Below are 20,800 nucleotides of genomic sequence, written 5' to 3' on the forward strand. Positions count from 1 at the left end.
AACCACCATTCCATGTCAAAAGACTTATACATCCCCACTGTGCCAATCAGTCGAGCAAAGTGCGTCACAAGGAGGTGCTCCGTGCTGATGCGGTGGAACACAGTGGACAGCTGGAAACATTTTCCACAATGAGTGTGGGCATATGCATAGGGGCCAAGACAGAGACACCACCAATACAAACCCCACAGGCAATTACACCCAGGAGACCACCCAAGTGAAGTGTCTGCCACTGAGCATCAATTAATCCAATCCAAAAGGGTGGAGCAACCAGCAAACACATATGTCCACCCAAAGACTAGCCGGAGCCAAATCAATCCACCCCCACCATGTTCCCGGAGACCAAGAGCTAAACTTAAAGGATCCTAGCATTTATTGATCAACATACGTGAATCCACAATAACGTTACATTGTAATACAAGTATACAAACAAGGAAAAACAACAAACGGGCTAGCAGCCCATCTATAATGAACAATATGGAAACAACCTGGTGTAGCTAAAAAAATAGTCTAGTTGATGCCTTATGTCTCTTGATGTTATTATTTGGATTGTGGTCATTTCACAAATTCAAATTCCTTATTACAGAAAAGGGTTGAAGCTGATAGTTTCATTTAACCTGGGGGGAATTGTCGCTTTGAGGCAATAAATCCAGCGTATTTCACTCTGTAAGATGTTTTTATCAAAATTACCCCCTCTGGGATCTGGTAAAATATGTTCCAAAGCTGCAAATTTTAAGACCCCAGTATTTCCCTTGTGATGCAAATCGATATGTTGGCCAATCGGGGTAGAAAGTAGGTTACTTTTACCATAGTATACATGGTCTTTTATTCTCCACCAAAATTGGCATTTAGTTTTTCCTGTATAGAACGCCCCACATTCACAATACATAATAGAGACAATGCCAATTGTCTGGCAGTCTACAAATTGATTAATGGCACAGGGAGTGCCATCTGGCAAAAATAAAGTCTGATTCTCATAAATCCAATCACAGAAGTTACATGATCCACATTTCCATGTACCATTTGGGGAGCTGTTGTCTCATCTATCATCAGTCCCAAAATGGCTTTGGGTAACACTATCTCTTACTGAATGCGGCTGTTTATAAGTAATTTCTGGAATTATTTAAATACTTTTTCATAGTATCATAATTGGTTAACAAATGCCAATGCTGCTGAATAAGTTGTCTAATTTGCATATGTTGTTTAGCATATGAAGTGATCAACCTTACTGTGCTGGATTCTGATTTTTTTTCCGCTTAAGTAGGAGATCCTCTCTCCCTTGCATCTGAACCCTATTATAGGCCTTTCTGAGCATAGTAAGTGAATAGCCCTTCTTGTATATGTTGTTTAGCATCTGAAGTGATCAACCTTACTATGCTGGATTCTGGTTTATTTTGCCATTTAAATAGGAGATCCCCTCTCCTTTGTATCTGAACCCTATTATAGGCCTTTCTGAGCATAGTATGTGAATAGCCCCTCTTGAGTAGGCTATCTCGTAATGCATCTGTCTCCACTGACCCATCTTCTGTTATGTTCAAAAATTAGATCTACCTTTTATCGTACTGTACAGTAAATTTATGATTAAATTAATTATCATTTAGAACAGTCATGAACTCCAAGAGTTCCTCTAATGTTCCTGTCAACATCATCTATGTAGCAAAGCCATAACAAAATATGGGTCCAGAACTTTCCACATTTCTCATCTGAGAAAAGAGATTGCTCTCACCCCCCAGGTACATTTTGGCATACAATGAGGCACAAGTCCCCATCGCCACCCCCTGCACCTAGAGGTAGTGGGAGCCATTAAACACAAATACATTGCATGATAGAATATGTTCTAATAAAGTCAGAATGAATGTACTATATTTATGGCACTCTTGTGTCCTTTCTCTCAAAAAGCTTTAAATTACTGCAATCCCTTTTGAATGCTACTATATAGTGCTTCTACAGTATATCAATAGCAACCAGCCATGTATGTCTGGGCACTTCAATTCCCTCAAAACATCTCAGCAAATCAGGAGTACCCTTAAAGTACAAGGGTAGAGACGTTACAAGAGGGAGTAAATATTCATCTACCAGTTGGCTTGCCTTTTCTTTATGAAAACCAATACCCTATATTATCAGTCAGCCAGGGAGTTGCACCACATTTTTATGGGTTATAGGTAAGGCGTAATAGGTTGGTATACATAGAAATTTTACCAAAAGGGACTCGTAGGTGTCTTTATTGATTACATCTTGGTGATAGGCCTTTAGTAAAATATTGGTGAGCTCATTTTTAAATCTATGGATTAACTGCTCTGGGATGACCATATACCAGTCACTATCATTTATAATTTTAAGACACATGTCTCAGTTATGGTTTCTATCCATTATCACCACATTGCCACCCTTGTCTGAGGGTTTATGACAATGGCTTCATCTTTACTTAATGTTTTCAATGCCTGGCTTTGTTCCACAGTCAAGTTACCCACATCATGTCTATGTATCTTTACTCGTTCCATTTCTTTTGATACTTGTGTAACAAAGGCAAAAATATTGGGGTTAGTTTGCATGAAAACTTGTCTGATTTTTTTCTTTGCAATTTTTGTATGGGTTGAAATTTCTGGAACATCAGATAGTTCAACATCCACAGGAGGGATCACACGCAACTTATTTGCAGCTCCTTCACTTTCCTCCAATAGATCCATAAGATCCCTAAGTGCATGAAAGTCTCTTACCTTAAAACGTTTGATCTTTAAAGCGGAGTTCCAGCTGAAAAAATATAAATAAAAGTCAGCAGCTAAAAAAACTGTAGCTGCTGACTTTTAAAATACAGACGCTTACTTGTCCCTCGGTGCAGAGGTGTCCTCACCACGACTGGTTTCACCGGCCATCTTCTCAGGCATCCTCAGTTTGGTTACCCGGCTGTGACAGCTTGTGGCTTCACAGCCGGGTGCTCACTGTGCATGTGCGAGAATTGTTAAGCTTTGTGAAAGCCCCATAGTCTTCTGGAACCTGTCACGTGTCCCAGAAGACTATGGGGAGAGAGGGGGGAGGACAACTTCCTCTTCCGATCGCCTAGGCGAAATGGGAGCGGGTACCTGTCAAATTTGGGTACCCGTTCCCCCTCAACTCCCGAAAGGTGCCAATCCTTAATGGGGAGTGGGGGAAAAAGGCTTAAAGCGGAACTTCCCCTTTTGGGTGGAACTCCACTTTAAGTACTTTATCATTTGTTTTCTTTTTCCGTTCTTCATCAAATAGCAATTTGTAAGTCTGCTTCTGTGCAAATAGGTGGAGGTCCCTAACAAAATCAAAGTGATCTAATTTCTGGGTTGGACAAACCGTTATCCCCAAACTTAAGATTTTTTTCTGCGCTTCAGTGAGTATATGTATTGATAAATTAATAATGTTTAAGCCTGTGTCTCGTGTTAGCTTGACCACAAACAGATCCATGGTGCCTGTATATACCTTCTGTGCATTCATGTTGTCTGATGGAGTTGGTGCATCTAAAAAATCTTTTTTTTTTTATGTTTCCCGCAGGAAAAAAATGCAGTAGCAATCTCCTTTCTCACACTTTACATTGCAGCACCTCTTTTTCACCGGTAGATGTCCTCTGTCTCTCAGGTTGAATGATGCCCAGTATTGTTCAACCCCAGAGTCTGAGGAGCTACTGTGAATGTATGGAGATACTGTCAAGGGCCCTCCCCCACAGATATCATCATAGCAGCCTTCACTCATAGTCTAATAGTGCAGAGAGCAGCACACAGAAATTATCATGTCTACATCACTGAGGACTGCCCATATCCAAAGAGGAAGAGGTCTGAGAGCAGCACTGAATGGCCTGAAAACCACTGGAAATGCAATAAATAAGCAAACAAGTACAAGGCTCTAGGGGAGGAAGGGGGAGAGCTGAGTGGTGAAGGTGGGAGCCTAATGCAGTGCTCAAAACCAGTGACTATCCTAAGAAAGGCAGAACTGCTAGCAGGGGCCCTCCAAATTTATGTTAGAATCATTACTTTAATGGTTAGAAGTGAAAATTAAAGTTGGAATATAATCTAGATATACAGTAGGTCTTAGCATTAAAAATGCTGCCCCTCCCCCCACCCTCAGCTATGCGGCATACCATTTATAAAGAGAGCAGTAAAAATATATGTTCTTTAATCCAGTTGTGAGCAAGGCCAGGAGTATGGTACCCAAGTTAAAGCAGTTGTACAGGCTACTTTTTTTCCCGAAAATAACAAACATGTTATACTTACTTGCTCTACTCAGATTTGCACTGAGCAGCCCAGAACCTCTTCTTCTGAGGTCCTATACTGGACCTCTTGGCTCCTCCTCTTCTGTGTGTGCCACCAAAGTAAGCTGTTTGCTATGGTGGCACACCTGCGGGTTTGTTATATGATTTAGAAGCAGCTGCTCCCTTGTGTCAGTGAGTGGCTGATGCAAGAAAGTGGAGGGAGCGTTGACAGTGGAGGGGCACTGGAAGCCAGCCAGTGACATCATGGCTTTGGGAAGTCAGCCCCATTGTTGACCACTCCCTTTTTTTTAAACAAGACCTAAATTTACCCAATACTTTCATGTTAAATTATTAGGTATCATTTTACATAACAACATGAACAAAAAACGTTTTTCCAGACCGTCCAACAATTTGCATTTAAACTGAGATATGTGTGACATGTAGAAGATGCACTGCCTCATCAAGGCCTCTCCTAATTCTAATCTTGGAGAGTCTCCATGTTGGTACATATATCGCAATGGATACATTTAAGGCATCTTACATAAACAATTTGTTTTTCCACATAACATATGATATTAACATATGACGCGCATGACATGGTTCATTATGCTACTGCTTTGTGCTCAGTATACTGATAGAAAATATCTTTATTGTCTTATCAGTATAATTTTACTTGAATCATATTCATTTTTGTATATCATTCTGTAGGGATTTGTTAAGGGGATTAACCACTAACCCCCCCCCCCCCCTAATTATTTTCTAGCAAAATCCTGGGCTTCAGCAGTCATAGATACATATTAAAATATTAAGCTATTTTGATTCATTTACTAACAGAAAAGTAGGCAATATAAAATATACACTGTCTAGTTCATATAACAATGTTAAAAACAACACGTTTACTGTGGATTGCCAGTGCTGGTCTCAATGTGTTAAAATGTCTGGCAGACTGGTAAGGAAGGACATTTTATAGTCTGCAAAAAGTTATGCTTTTTATATTATGTTTTAATCCAGAGTGTTAATATAGGAAAGTATTTTAGATCCATTGTTATAGGGGGGCAATTTATTTTTCCTTTTGTGCAAAGAGCTGTGTGTTATTTAAGAAGGTTTACACATGGGGGAGTAAAAGATCATGTTCCCGTGATTAGAAACAGTTAGATAATATATTTAGCTTTCTTATAGCATGGATTGTGCAACTGTGCTGCTTCGGAGAAACCTACTTTAGACAAAAAACAAACATTGTAATACTGCTCCCCAATAATTGTACTGCCAAAATGTTGGTTTCTTGAAAATACAAACATATGCAAGAATATATCCTGGAAAAGATATTGCATATGCCAAATCTATAATGTTTATTATGTACTTCTTAGTGCTTACATTATAGTGGCACTTTGTAGTATATTAATTGCTCCTGCATGATTTTGGAAATATATTTATACTACACTTTTCAATCTAAATGTTTAATTGTTGGCTGGCAAGTGATACTAGTGATACTCTTTATAAAGGGTAATGAAGATTGATTGATTGATTGATTGATTGGCCTTCTTCTATCAAGAAACACACCTAAAGCAGACATTCACCCCAAAAGACAATGTGGGTGTACCTGGCTCCAGCCCCTCCCTTTGCCATAATTGGTTTTCCATGTGCAGGCACGCAAGCATGGCACAATGAAGGGGGTCTTGGATGTGCGTGAGCACAGCTTGGCTCTTGCGCAGATGTGCCACAGAGATCTGTGTCAGGGCTCCCAGGTGTGACCAGAGGTGTGTGGCCGCCGCAGGGAAACGCAGACCTCAGATATGTTATAAACAATATAATTTATTAACACTAACAATACAAACATAAACGCAGTGCAATACTAAAACATAATACAGTGCAACCAAACCAAACCAACCACCCACAGATAACAGTACATACAAGCAAGCGTCGTCAGGCAGGCCGGGTCAATATCAATAGGGCAGGTAGGTACAGGGGGAGCAAGCGGAGATTGGTCGGGGTCACAGGCCAGGTTCAGCAGGTAGCAAGCAGCGTAGTACAGAGGGTCAGACAGAGGGATGGTCAGGGTCACAAGCCAGGGATCAGAACAGGTAGCAAGCAGCGTAGTACAGAGGGTCAGGCAGAGGGATGGTCAGGAGCGAGCCGGGATCAGAGCAGGAACAGTCAGCAGCGGTTCAGAAACAGGATGCAGGACAGAAACAGGATACAGGGCCCAGGACAAACACAACACCAAGGCAGAGTCTGTGGGTCTGGCCATCCCTTAAATACCCCAGCATAATCAGTTCCAGGTGTTAGCTGGCTGCAAAGTTGAGTCTCTGATTGCTGGGAGCATCCGCTGGCCAGCCCTGGTACTGCAGATCAAAAGGCAGGTGAGTCCCACCATTGCTGGCCAGTCCATTCCTGACAATCTGCCTGGTCCTAAAGGCAGGGGAGGTCCCTTTGGCGCATCTGTGCATATTTCAAACAATAAAAAATGGAGAAGCTGGTGAGGTGGGCAGTGCCATGATTAGGGGGACTGAAGTTCCTCATTAAATAAGTATTCTAAATGAAGATCCATATTGGCTGATTTACTAAATGATCTGAAAATATTCACCTAATTAATTATGTAAATATTTACTTCAGTTATTCAATTATGTGAAAAGCACGTTCACCTTTACTATAGTGCAGATGAAGTAAGTAAGGAGTTTTCTTATTACGATGAAATAATCAACGTGAATATTTACACAGCTTACGGTGTGAAGCTTTGAAAATCCTTTAATAAATTAGCCACAGTATATGAACATGTTGGGTTTGTCCACCTAATTAAAAGGTGAACTCAAGACACACGCAACTCATTAATAAATACGTAAAGTGAAAACAATCTATCTCTAATTATGTTTTGTGGGTCCCTGACAATCTTCTAGCCACTGCATACAATTTTGAGCAAACACTGAATTCTCCTCCATCTTCTTACCCTGATGAAAATGATTGCAGATTGAAGCTGAACTCTGGAATCAGCAATTACTAATACAAGCAGCATGCGTATTCTTCTTTGAATCTTGGTGTGCTTTGTGTATTTCTTCCATATCTGTGCACTAATCCAGTCTGAAACTCTGTCACTGTGCAAGAGCCTCCTGTAAAAAAGACTGGTCCCTTCTGCTCTCTACTTGTGCAGGGTGACTGGTCTTGTTTCCTCCCCTTCCTGTAGTTTTCTGCAGGCAGCTTGTAGTAAGTGGGATGTACTGCATTTCTCCCACAGCTCTGTTCTCTGAACAGGCTATGTACAGCACAGCTACTTTTTTTGGGTAATATCAGAATTTGCAAAATTGTTTTTTGGACACAGAATATATATACAGTTGTGCTCAAAAGTTTGAACACCCTGTCAGAAATCGTGAAATTTTGGCATTGATATTGGAAATATGACTGATTATGCCAAAAAACTGTCTTTTATTTAGGGTTAGTAATCATATGGAGCCATTTATTATCAAATAGTTGGCTCCTTTTTAAATGATAGTGATAAAAGAAATCACCCAAATGGCCGTGATCAAAAGTTTACTTACCCTGGAATGTTTGGCCTTGGTACAGACACACACGATGACACACTCTGGTTAAAATGGCTATTAAAGGTTCATTTCCCATGTGTGGCTTTTTTAAATGTAATTAGTTTCTGTATATAAATAGTCAATCAGTTTGTTAGCTCTCACATGAATGCACTGAGCAGGCTAGATACGGAGTCATGGGGAGCAGAAGAGAACTGTTAAAAGATCTGCATAACAAGGTAATGGAACTTTATAAAGATGGAAAAGGATATAATACAGATATCCAAAGCCTTGAATATGCCAGTCATATTTTCCATATCAATGCCAAATTTTTCACGATTTCTGCCAGGGTATGCAAACTTTTGAGCACAACTGTGTGTATATATATTATACATACATATATATTGTGTGTATATGTGTATGTATACAGTATATATATATATATATATATATATATATATATGTATATATATATATATTTTTTTTTTCAAAGAATGTTGGAAGGTTTTTGTGCCTACAGTTCAGATTTGAAAAAAAAAATAAAGCAATTAAAATATTATGCATAAGATTTCTGGTCTCCATATATGGCAATATATAGAGCATGTTCTATGAAGCACACCAAACCACATTTCGTTCAACAAAAATCTGGCACATTTGCATATGAAACATTTTTTTCTCCTCTTGTTACTGCTATATCATTTTAATACATGATGGCTTTAAGCTGTTATTCTTACTTGTAATGAGACATTTTCTTTTGAGTGGAAGATATTATAGATTCTAGTGACTCACATACTAAGGTTCTAAAAGAATTTTAGTGGTGTTTTTTTATGACATACCCGTTTTGTGTCTGAGATTTCTTTCCTTTCTGTTTCGAAGTTTATAGTCACAGCTGCAATAGTTAAAGTCACGTTTATAGTACAGCAGCCTCTGATAAGCTCATATATGCATACAGGCTTGAATGATATCCTTTCGTCAGACATGGAAAAGTTTTTCAGGAGGTGTGCTTATAAACTCCAAGTAAATGTACCAGCTGTACTCATAAACATACATTAGAGGATTCAGACCTTCTGCTTTAACTAACATGAGTCATAATAAATCTGTGGTGACTCTGTATCCCATTTGTTTTTAAAGCAATATTTGCACTTCCAAAGCTGCCAACGTATTTGCTACATTCTCTTGAAAACAAAGAAAAGTAATAACCAACCAGAGCTGAAATATTTGTCACCTGAAAGTCACAAGAATGTATTAAACTATTCCTATCACATGTATTATTAAAGTATATGTTAGGGCAATAGAAAAAATAGTCCTGTTCTGGGCTGACAACATACAGCATTTTTGCAAAAGAGTGGTGTCAGCCCTGCTCAGCTTTCTTTCGCTAAACTGCTCAAACTCTCATATCACCAATTTCTATAACATAAAGACTTATTATTCTGTAGTCCAAGATAAAATCTAGGACTCCTAATTACACTATTTGAGATAACACAGGAAGCGTGCAGGAGAACACTGAATTTCTGATATAATCAATGGATATTTTTTGCACTCATCAAGCAGATATAACAAAATATTTCAATGGTATATTTACAAAACAAAAGAGTAGAAGTTCATTGTTAGAAATGTAAATGCTAATGTATTTATTTAATAAGAAACAGATTTATGCTTACCTGCTACTTGCAATGGAATTGCACAGAGAGGCCCTGAACGTCCTCTTCATGGGTCCCCTGTGGCCACTCTTTGGCTCCTCCCCTCCACAGAGTGCTCCCATAGAAAGCTGCTTTCTATGGAGGCTCTTGTACGGGCTTGCTCGCTAACCTCGTTGTCTGTGTCTACTTTCTTTTTCTTTCTTTTCTTTCTTTCTTTCTTTCTTTCTTTCTTTCTTTCTTTCCTTTCTTTCTTTCCTTTCTTTCTCTTTCTTTCTCTCTCTCTTTCTCTCTTTCTTTCTTTCTCTCTTTCTTTCTTTCTCTTTCTTTCTTTCTTTCTTTCTTTCTTTCTTTCTTTCTTTTCTTTTGTTTTCTTTTCTTTCCAAACAGAACAGTCAGTGCATTGCTACATATGACTGTCATTATGATGGATGACACAGCTAATACTAATAATAAAAAAAATATACATTTTCTCCTGGCTGTGGCAGAAAACTTTGTAACATAAGGATTCTCACAGATATCTATGACTGTTGAGTTCTGTTCAGTGAAGTTATTATTTATAAATAGACCTATAATGTATGAAAAAAAGCAAATCAGAGAAGACAGGGTCCTGCTACTGTAAAGGTCTTGACACTCATATTTACAGTACCACATCTGCAATTCAATTATCAGTATGTGCCCTCTTGCCTTTTCTCACTACAATCTGGTGTTTCCCATGATACTCATCAGAGAGAAACAAAACTAAATTCATGAAGAAATGGTTAACTGATGTTCTGTATCTCACATGGACAGTCAAACCTATATGAAACATGCTAATTCAAAAGAGACATTTGTGACAATATCCATTGCGACTTTTACACATTCTTGGCCTTTAGTACCTTTCTTAGTAAATAGTGGCAGCTGAAAAAACAATGGGGTCGAGTCATTGCTTAAAAGTGTTATTGCTTGCTGTCTTGCAGAAAAAAAGTGTAGGACAAACCTGCTTGGACTGTTCCTGAGTGTCTCATGCATGGTTTACCGCTGCCAATACCATTTGAGCTGGCCCCCAACAACTTGGTGGAGGATGTGGGTAAGGCCTTATAGAGACAAACATCTATTGCTCAAGAAAATGGAGGAACATATAAAACTGCTCATACTGGCAAATGCTAACCAGCAAGAGACAACAGTTTACATTCCCATACAGATCTTGTGTGCCAGGATGACTGAACTCCTGCGCATGTGCAGGAGTGATGTCATCCTGTGCCAGCCAACGAAGACGGCCTCAGCCCAGCACTCAGAGAAAGATGCTGGTGAGGGATATCAGACTGCTGAAGGAAAGGTAAATATGGCGGACTTTAGTTCCACTTTAAGGAGATATTGTTATCCCTACATCAGCGGTGCCTGACAACTTCCTACTAGTGATCATGGTTCAGGGTTATATAATGGGATTTTGTTGTAGGTTTTATATTTTTGGGGAGGCATATTGTTATATTATATTTTGTGTTGCTAGGGCCTCTTTTAAAGTGGAACTACATCCAAAAGGGGAGGTTCCGCTTTAAGTCCTCCTCCACTTCCCTCCTCTAACACATTTAGCATGTAGTTTGTTTGTTTTTTGGGGGGGTACAGGTACCTAGTTTTGACTCCCTAGGCGATCTGAGTGGAAATTCACCTTCACCTGCAGAAACACGTCACAGGTCCCAGAAGGCTGCTTGACCATTCACAAAGTTTGGGAAAGCATCTGGTCCAACCAATTTTGGTTTGATAAGATGCCTCTAAGGGTAGAGGAGAGATCTGGGGTCTAATAGACCCCAGATCTCTCAGTAAAGTATACCTGTCACTGCCCATGCTATCGCAAGGGATGTTGTTCATCCCTTGAGATAGCAATAAAAGTGATAAAAAATGTAAAGGTACAATGCAAAAATTAAAAAAACAGTTAATAAAATAAACAAATAAAAACATTTTAAAGTGCCCTTGTCCCCCCCGTGCTTGCATGCAAAGGAGATCAAATATGTAGGTATTCGCACCACACATGTGAGGTATTGCCACAAACGTTATAGCAAGAGCAATAATTCTAGCACCATACCTTCTGTGCAACTGTAAATGGGTAACCTTTAAAGGCTTTTAAAGCATTGCCTATGGAGATTCTTAAGTACCAAAGGACAAAGCAGTAGTAGAGCTACACAAACTAAAGACAAGGCATGTCTGCCTTTTCTTGCTCAAAGTGGCGGAGCAATACAGCCACAGCAATGTACAGGGTTCAGCCTTTATCATCTAACTCCCAAGCAAAAAGCAGCCATTTGTCTGCCAGTGTTGTCAATGTGTCCTTTTCCTCCTCCTCCTAATTCCATTAAATTCCCAAATGTGCAATAAGGAGCTCACCAAATTGTTTGGCTATCTATCTAGAAATGGTGTTAGTAACGTAGAAAATGTTGGTCTATGTACACTTCTGTAGTACATATCATGTGTCAGTTTTTAAGTTTTTACCTACAATCTTAGGGTCTTAAGAAGATGAAATAATAAAAGTATTGATTTTAATATGTGTTGTGTGGTGTACCTTTTAAGGTCTGACTATTTTTTCAAAGTTTTCTTAACCATTTCTATCTGGTTGGAGTCCAAGTTTACTCATCTTCAGCCAAAATTCATATTTTATGATAATTTCTTTAAATATGCCAAATGCATAACACATTTTTCATAATCTATGGATAACTGCAGTGTATCAATGAAACAAAGTACATAACACAGTCATTTATAGTACTCTTTTTGTGTTAAAGAATCATAAACTACACAAAAATCTAAAGGACCAGGAAACATCGGGGAAGGAAACAATAACTTCCACATTAAGTAGAAGCTGAAACAGTGCCAAGTCAAATCGTTCCTGTGTATTAGGCCTTGAGTGTGAAATCGCTACAGCTGTTAAAAGAATTCCATGCCTAATTATGTGAACTGTTTGCAGAATACGTTTTCAGTGTAATGTATCCTGAAAAGACTTTGTGTTTTGTCCGGAAGGTTGAAGTTATTACAGTCAGTCTTTGAAACAGAAACTTTCATTATTTCTTTTTAATTGTTATGAAACATGTCATAGTTTTAATGAAGGATCAAATCCCAAACTTGTGCTTTATGGTTGTAAAATATTTCTTACATGCATCCTGTTGATGGCTATCACTCATATTGGTATTCACCATATTTAATGACAAAAGGTAGCTTAACCTGTGAAATAAAGTATAAATCTACTAAAGCAAACTATGCCATCAGCTCTAATATTTTACAAAATCTCCTTGGACAGAAGACTGCAACAAACATTAGTTGAAAAAGAAGGGAGAAGTTGCCATTGCTGTAAAAATAGGATTTTTTACTCACTGTAAAATCACATTCTTAAATCCACAGGAGTTCTTAGACTGTTGGGTTATACTGCCACCTACAGCAGAAATGGACACTGGTAACAACAAATAACCCTTAGTCAGCAAAGGACAACCATCATGTCTCAGTTTTGTTGCAAAAAAAAGAAGTGCAAGAAAGTAAGTGAGTGACCTGTGTTCCTCAATGGACTCCAAGTAATATTAAAGTGAGTACACAAATCCTATTTCTTTCTCGTTTGCTGAGTGACACAGGAATGTTTAGGTTGTCAGGGCATCTAAAAACTGTCCAACAGAGGGGTGGAACTGATAGCAACAAAGTTTAAGAAACAAAAGAAAAAAACAACACAAAATGGAGAATATCTGCCAGAAGTCTCCAACGCCCAAAGCTGGCATCAGATGAGGCCTCAATAATCACCTGGTAGAACTTAGAAAATCAAAACAGAAATGCAGGTGGTATTCTTGCAAACTGGGAAAATCTGCTTGATGCTGAAAAGACCAAAAAGCACTCACAGATTCAGAAAGGGTGGAACCCAATCCTTGAAGCGATTCTAAAGGTTCTTTTTTTTTGGAAAATAACAAACATGTCCGACACTGTGTGTAGTGGTTTTGCACAGAACAGCCTGGATCCTCCTCTTCAATCGTTCCCGCTTGCTGTCTCAGCCAATGAGGAGGCAGATACCTGGAACAGACGAGCTGTCATTCACATTGCTGGATCACAATGAGGATCAGGTAAGTATTGAGGGGGCTGAGGGGCACTGCTGCACACAGAAGGTTTTTTTACCTTCGTAGATAGATGGCATGAAGGTAAAAAACCTTCAGCCTTTACAGCCACTTTAAGATCATACGTTTAGGAGGTCTGCCTAAGTCACTAGAGATGATGAAACAAAAAGCCACAGCATCCTTCTTTGAGCAATCCAGGATGGCAAAAAGAGAATGAGTCTTTCTAAAAGAAGCTGTAGCTGAGAGATCAATTCTCACAGTCCAAAATGCAGCCAGACAATGGAGAGATGTTTTCTTTGGGTAAACTGGAACTAATGAGAGGGACAGAAAAACCATGTTCTTAAGGAGGCAATGGGTGGAAATTAACTGAGGCAAGAAGGAAGTCCTAGGCTTTACCACCACCTTGTTCCTATGCAATGCCAAAGAGGGTTCCTTGCAGGATAAAGCTGTTAGTTTAGACACTCAGATCACAAAGGTGATGGCTACAAGGAATACAACTTTATGGAAGTAAAGACAGAAAAGTCTGTAATGGGTTCAAACTGCAGTTTCTAAAGCATAGGGGGAACAGACAGGGGGAGCTACATGAGAGACCCCCTGTACAAGGGTCATAATTAGAGATGAGCGAATCGAAGTATCCGAAGTGGAATTCGAGTCGAATTTCGGAAAAATTTCGATTCGTGCCGAATCCGAAAAACAGCCTAATTCGGACGCGCGAATCGAAATTTTTCCGAAAATGGCGGCTGACATGTGCGGCGACGGAGCGGGGATGTCGGGGAAGGCGCGCAGACAAGGCGCGCTGCCCCATAATGCATTCCTCAACGACATGTGATCGCATCAGCCAATCAGCAGCCAGCCAGCCAGCACTGTGTAATGGTCGAGGTATATATAGCGGCCATTTTGGAAATCTTCATTTGCCTGCAGTCATTGAACAGAGGCAGACCGCTCTGTACTAGGGACAGGGACAGAGTTAGGGCCACAGAAACGAGAATTGGGGACAGAGAGAAGTTACTTAGGGACAGAGAACCATTACTCAGGGACACAGACTTGTTAATGAGGGCCACAGAATCGTTATTTAGGGACAAAGAAACGCTAGTTAGGGCCACAGAATTCATACTCAGGGACAGACAGAATTGTTACTCAGTGCCAGAGAATTGTTACTTAGGGCCACAGAAACGTTATTAGGGCCACAGAATTTTTACTCAGGGACAGACAGAATTGTTACTGAGTGCCAGAGAATTGTTACTCAGGGACAGACAGAATTGTTACTGAGTGCCAGAGAATTCTTACTCAGGGCCACAGAATTCATTCTCAGGGACAGACAGAATTGTTACTCAGGGACAGACAGAATTGTTACTGAGTGCCAGAGAATTGTTACTCAGGGACAGACAGAATTGTTACTGAGTGCCAGAGAATTGTTACTCAGGGACAGACAGAATTGTTACTGAGTGCCAGAGAATTGTTACTCTCACAGACACAAAATTGTTACTTGCACAGACACAGAATTGTTACTTGCACAGACACACAATTGTTACTCAGGGCCACAGAATTCATACTCAGGGACAGACAGAATTGTTACTGAGTGCCAGAGAATTCTTACTCAGGGCCACAGAATTCATACTCAGGGACAGACAGAATTGTTACTCAGGGACAGACAGAATTGTTACTGAGTGCCAGAGAATTGTTACTCAGGGACAGACAGAATTGTTACTGAGTGCCAGAGAATTCTTACTCAGGGACAGACAGAATTGTTACTGAGTGCCAGAGAATTGTTACTCTCACAGACACAAAATTGTTACTTGCACAGACACAGAATTGTTACTCGCACAGAGACAGAATTGTTACTCAGGGCCACAGAATTCATACTCAGGGACAGACAGAATTGTTACTGAGTGCCAGAGAATTGTTACTCAGGGACAGACAGAATTGTTACTGAGTGCCAGAGAATTGTTACTCTCACAGACACAAAATTGTTACTTGCACAGACACAGAATTGTTACTTGCACAGACACACAATTGTTACTCAGGGCCACAGAATTCATACTCAGGGACAGACAGAATTGTTACTGAGTGCCAGAGAATTCTTACTCAGGGCCACAGAATTCATACTCAGGGACAGACAGAATTGTTACTCAGGGACAGACAGAATTGTTACTGAGTGCCAGAGAATTGTTACTCAGGGACAGACAGAATTGTTACTGAGTGCCAGAGAATTGTTACTCTCACAGACACAAAATTGTTACTTGCACAGACACAGAATTGTTACTTGCACAGACACACAATTGTTACTCAGGGCCACAGAATTCATACTCAGGGACAGACAGAATTGTTACTGAGTGCCAGAGAATTGTTACTCAGGGACAGACAGAATTGTTACTGAGTGCCAGAGAATTGTTACTCTCACAGACACAAAATTGTTACTTGCACAGACACAGAATTGTTACTTGCACAGACACACAATTGTTACTGAGTGCCAGAGAATTGTTACTCAGGGACAGACAGAATTGTTACTGAGTGCCAGAGAATTGTTACTCAGGGACAGACAGAATTGTTACTGAGTGCCAGAGAATTGTTACTCAGGGACAGACAGAATTGTTACTGAGTGCCAGAGAATTGTTACTCTCACAGACACAAAATTGTTACTTGCACAGACACAGAATTGTTACTCGCACAGAGACAGAATTGTTACTCAGGGCCACAGAATTCATACTCAGGGACAGACAGAATTGTTACTGAGTGCCAGAGAATTGTTACTCAGGGACAGACAGAATTGTTACTGAGTGCCAGAGAATTGTTACTCTCACAGACACAAAATTGTTACTTGCACAGACACAGAATTGTTACTTGCACAGACACACAATTGTTACTCAGGGCCACAGAATTCATACTCAGGGACAGACAGAATTGTTACTGAGTGCCAGAGAATTGTTACTCAGGGACAGACAGAATTGTTACTGAGTGCCAGAGAATTGTTACTCAGGGACAGACAGAATTGTTACTGAGTGCCAGAGAATTGTTACTCTCACAGACACAAAATTGTTACTTGCACAGACACAGAATTGTTACTCGCACAGAGACAGAATTGTTACTCAGGGCCACAGAATTCATACTCAGGGACAGACAGAATTGTTACTGAGTGCCAGAGAATTGTTACTCAGGGACAGACAGAATTGTTACTGAGTGCCAGAGAATTGTTACTCTCACAGACACAAAATTGTTACTTGCACAGACACAGAATTGTTACTTGCACAGACACACAATTGTTACTCAGGGCCACAGAATTCATACTCAGGGACAGACAGAATTGTTACTGAGTGCCAGAGAATTGTTACTCAGGGACAGACAGAATTGTTACTGAGTGCCAGAGAATTGTTACTCTCACAGACACAAAATTGTTACTTGCACAGACACAGAATTGTTACTCGCACAGAGACAGAATTGTTACTCAGGGCCACAGAATTCATACTCAGGGACAGACAGAATTGTTACTGAGTGCCAGAGAATTGTTACTCAGGGAAGACAGAATTGTTACTGAGTGCCATAGAATTGTTACTCAGGGACAGACAGAATTGTTACTGAGTGCCAGAGAATTGTTACTCTCACAGACACAAAATTGTTACTTGCACAGACACAGAATTGTTACTCGCACAGAGACAGAATTGTTACTCAGGGCCACAGAATTCATACTCAGGGACAGACAGAATTGTTACTGAGTGCCAGAGAATTGTTACTCAGGGACAGACAGAATTGTTACTGAGTGCCAGAGAATTGTTACTCTCACAGACACAAAATTGTTACTTGCACAGACACAGAATTGTTACTTGCACAGACACACAATTGTTACTGAGTGCCAGAGAATTGTTACTCAGGGACAGACAGAATTGTTACTGAGTGCCAGAGAATTGTTACTCAGGGACAGACAGAATTGTTACTGAGTGCCAGAGAATTGTTACTCAGGGACAGACAGAATTGTTACTGAGTGCCAGAGAATTGTTACTCTCACAGACACAAAATTGTTACTTGCACAGACACAGAATTGTTACTCGCACAGAGACAGAATTGTTACTCAGGGCCACAGAATTCATACTCAGGGACAGACAGAATTGTTACTGAGTGCCAGAGAATTGTTACTCAGGGACAGACAGAATTGTTACTGAGTGCCAGAGAATTGTTACTCTCACAGACACAAAATTGTTACTTGCACAGACACAGAATTGTTACTTGCACAGACACACAATTGTTACTCAGGGCCACAGAATTCATACTCAGGGACAGACAGAATTGTTACTGAGTGCCAGAGAATTCTTACTCAGGGCCACAGAATTCATACTCAGGGACAGACAGAATTGTTACTCAGGGACAGACAGAATTGTTACTGAGTGCCAGAGAATTGTTACTCAGGGACAGACAGAATTGTTACTGAGTGCCAGAGAATTGTTACTCTCACAGACACAAAATTGTTACTTGCACAGACACAGAATTGTTACTTGCACAGACACACAATTGTTACTCAGGGCCACAGAATTCATACTCAGGGACAGACAGAATTGTTACTGAGTGCCAGAGAATTGTTACTCAGGGACACCTAATCGTTGAATTAAATAGTATGTCAGACAACATGCAGAGGAGTGGCAGAGGAGGCAATGTTTTAGGAGCGAGCAGACGTGGCAGCAGAGGAAGGGGTCGAGGCAGCAGTATTCGCAGCCAGAGGCCAGTGCTCCCGGTGTCATCCAGCGGTCGTGTCTCCACCGACAACCCTGCCGTCATTGATTGGTTGGCTCGGTCGTCTTCCTCTTCCCAGGTCACCTCTGACACCTACAGCCAACGGTCGGTGGGTACGTCAGACACAACCGTTAGTTGGCATGGCCCGGGACCAAGCCCACTGAAATCACGTGTCCTCTACCTGCCCCTGTCCTTTGCTGTTCCCTCACCAAGCGAAGTATCGCATGCTGTGGGCTCAGCCCCACTGTACAGTGAGGAAGAGCTAACAGAGGGCGGTCAGGAACGGGGGGAGACATCGGCCTTTTCAGCAGCCAAGCGAACAAGTACTGGCGAGGAGAGTGGCTCGGTAGCCGGTCTAGAGACAGGTCTGTCTCCTGACCCAGACGCAGCCGAGGGGGCTAGTAGTGAGGCGGAGACCCTACTTGATGATGAGGAGGTTGATCGCACTTGGCAGCCTCGTCGTCATCAGGCAATTTCTTCCGCATCATCAGGAGAAGAGGGTGGCAGCTTGGCAGCGAGCAAAACAGTCGGTGGGTTGCCCAGGAGACAGCAGCAGGGTCGCATCAGTGTCAGTGGAGCCAAACGTCCACGGAGTAGAGCACCAGCTCCACTGCAGCCTACCACCACGGCCAGTAGTGGTGCCGGTGCGCACGGAGGAAGTAGCAGTCAGCCAGTGAAGAGTAGCGGGGGCAAAGTTTCCTACTCGGTGGTGTGGCAATTTTTCCTCAAGCCGCCCGAGGAAGTAAACGTAGCCGTATGTCGACTATGTGGCCAGAAATGCAAGCGTGGCCAGGGGGCCCATGTTGGGACTACAGCGTTGCGTCAGCATATGCAGCGTCACCATTCGGTGGCCTGGGAAAACCGTGATAAACATACGGCGGTTCTGCCTGCCCCAGCCCCCGCTCCATCACCCGCTCCGTTACTTGCTCCGTCACCCGACGTCGTCAATCGCCCTCTATCAGCCAGTCAAGGCTCCAACACCTCTGCTGAGGGGAGTTGTCGCTCATTGGCATCTTCCGCTCGTTCAGATGCTCCTTCTCCTGCTACTCCTCTTCTCGGATTCCGTCAACAGTCTTTCTTGGAATCCGTATCCAAGAGACAACAGTTTGCGAGCACGCACCCGACGGTGCAAAAGCTGAACGTCCTCCTGTCCAAGTTGCTGGTGCTGCAGTCCCTCCCTTTCCAACTGGTGGACTCAGCACCTTTCCGAGAAATGATGGCTTGTGCCGCGCCGCGGTGGAGAGTGCCAAGCCGTCATTTCTTTGCCCAAAAGGCAGTGCCAGCCCTGCATTCACATGTAGAAGAGATGGTGGGCCAGTCTTTGAGCATGTCGGTCTCTGCCAAAGTGCACGGCAGCGCCGACGTGTGGAGCTGTAACTACGGTCAGGGACAGTACATGTCATTTACGGCCCACTGGGTGAACGTGGTGCCGGCACAGCCGCACCAGCAACTTGGACAGGTCACGACGCTTTTGCCTCCACGTTTGCACGTCCTTGGTCCAGCAAGCATGTCCGCCTCTACCACCTCTTTTTCCGCCGTGTCCTCAGCCGCCACCCCCGTGCCAAGTCCCATTACCCGACCGGCATATCACATGTGCAGGGCGCAACGGTGTCACGCTGTGCTGCACCTGGTATGCCTTGGCGAACGTAGTCACACAGGGGAGGAACTGCTGAGTGTAATGAACAGAGAAATCGACAGATGGCTGTCTCCGCGCAAACTAAAAATCGGAACCATGTTGACTGACAACGGAAAGAACATGGTGTCTGCTCTGCGTCAAGGAAGGTTGTGCCATGCGCCATGCATGGCTCACGTGTTCAATCTGGTTGTCAAGCGGTTCCTAAAATCCACCATCCCACTGCAAGACATCCTTAAAATGTCACGTAAACTGTGCATGCATTTCAGCCATTCCTACACCGCAAAGAACACCCTCATTGAGCTGCAGCGGCAGAACGGAATTCCACAGCATCGCCTGATCTGCGACGTTGCAACAAGGTGGAATTCAACCCTACACATGTTAGACCGCCTTTACGAGCAGCGAAAGGCCATCACCGATTTCCTGATGTTACAAGCGGATAAAGGTCCCCTGTGTAACTTAGATGTCAGCCATTGGCAGCTCATGCGTGACACCTGCCGCTTGCTCAGGCCCTTTGAGGAGGCCACGCTATTCGTGAGTCGGCAGGACTATGGGATGAACGACGTCATTCCTCTGTTGCACGTCCTGGAACAAATGCTGTTAACAATGGCTGGTCAGGGTGCGGTAGACGTGGCGCACAGATCTCAACGCCACATGACCCCTGTGGGGGCAGGACAGGAAGAAGAGGAGGAGGTAGAGGAGGACATTTGTGCTCAGGAATTATTGAGTGAAATGGGTGGTTTTTCCACTCAGCGGACAGGAGTGGAGGAGCAGGAGCATCTGGTAGAGGAGGAGGAGGAGGAGACAGAGGACCCAGACGCACCGTGGCAGTATGCTGTGGAGATGGAGGCAGGGAGTCCCTCGCATTCCTTGGCACAAATGGCCCATAGCATGCTCGGTTGCTTGCGTAGCGACAGCCGAATAATAACCATCAGACAGAGGGATGACTTTTGGCTGTCCACCTTGTTGGACCCTCGCTACCGGTCCAAAATGGTGGCCTTTTTCACACCTGCTGAGAGGGAGGCCAAAATTACGTA

The 20,800-nt window shown here is 42.2% G+C and overlaps 1 protein-coding gene across 1 annotated transcript in view; it reads left to right on the plus strand.

Annotated features, from left to right (window-relative positions):
* Positions 1–7,916: 7,916 nt before the first annotated feature.
* Positions 7,917–20,800, plus strand: part of LOC149462871 (uncharacterized) — a 74,966-nt gene continuing 62,082 nt past the window's right edge. Inside the window, exon 1 of the mRNA XM_089676294.1 lies at positions 7,917–7,958. Within this exon, the coding sequence (XP_089532420.1) occupies positions 7,917–7,958 (42 nt within the window). The remainder of the gene's footprint in view (positions 7,959–20,800) is intronic.

This window comes from Staurois parvus, unplaced genomic scaffold (assembly GCF_062004578.1).
Source record: "Staurois parvus isolate SC_StPar_1 unplaced genomic scaffold, SC_StPar_1.0 ptg000165l, whole genome shotgun sequence".
Lineage (NCBI taxonomy): Eukaryota > Metazoa > Chordata > Amphibia > Anura > Ranidae > Staurois > Staurois parvus.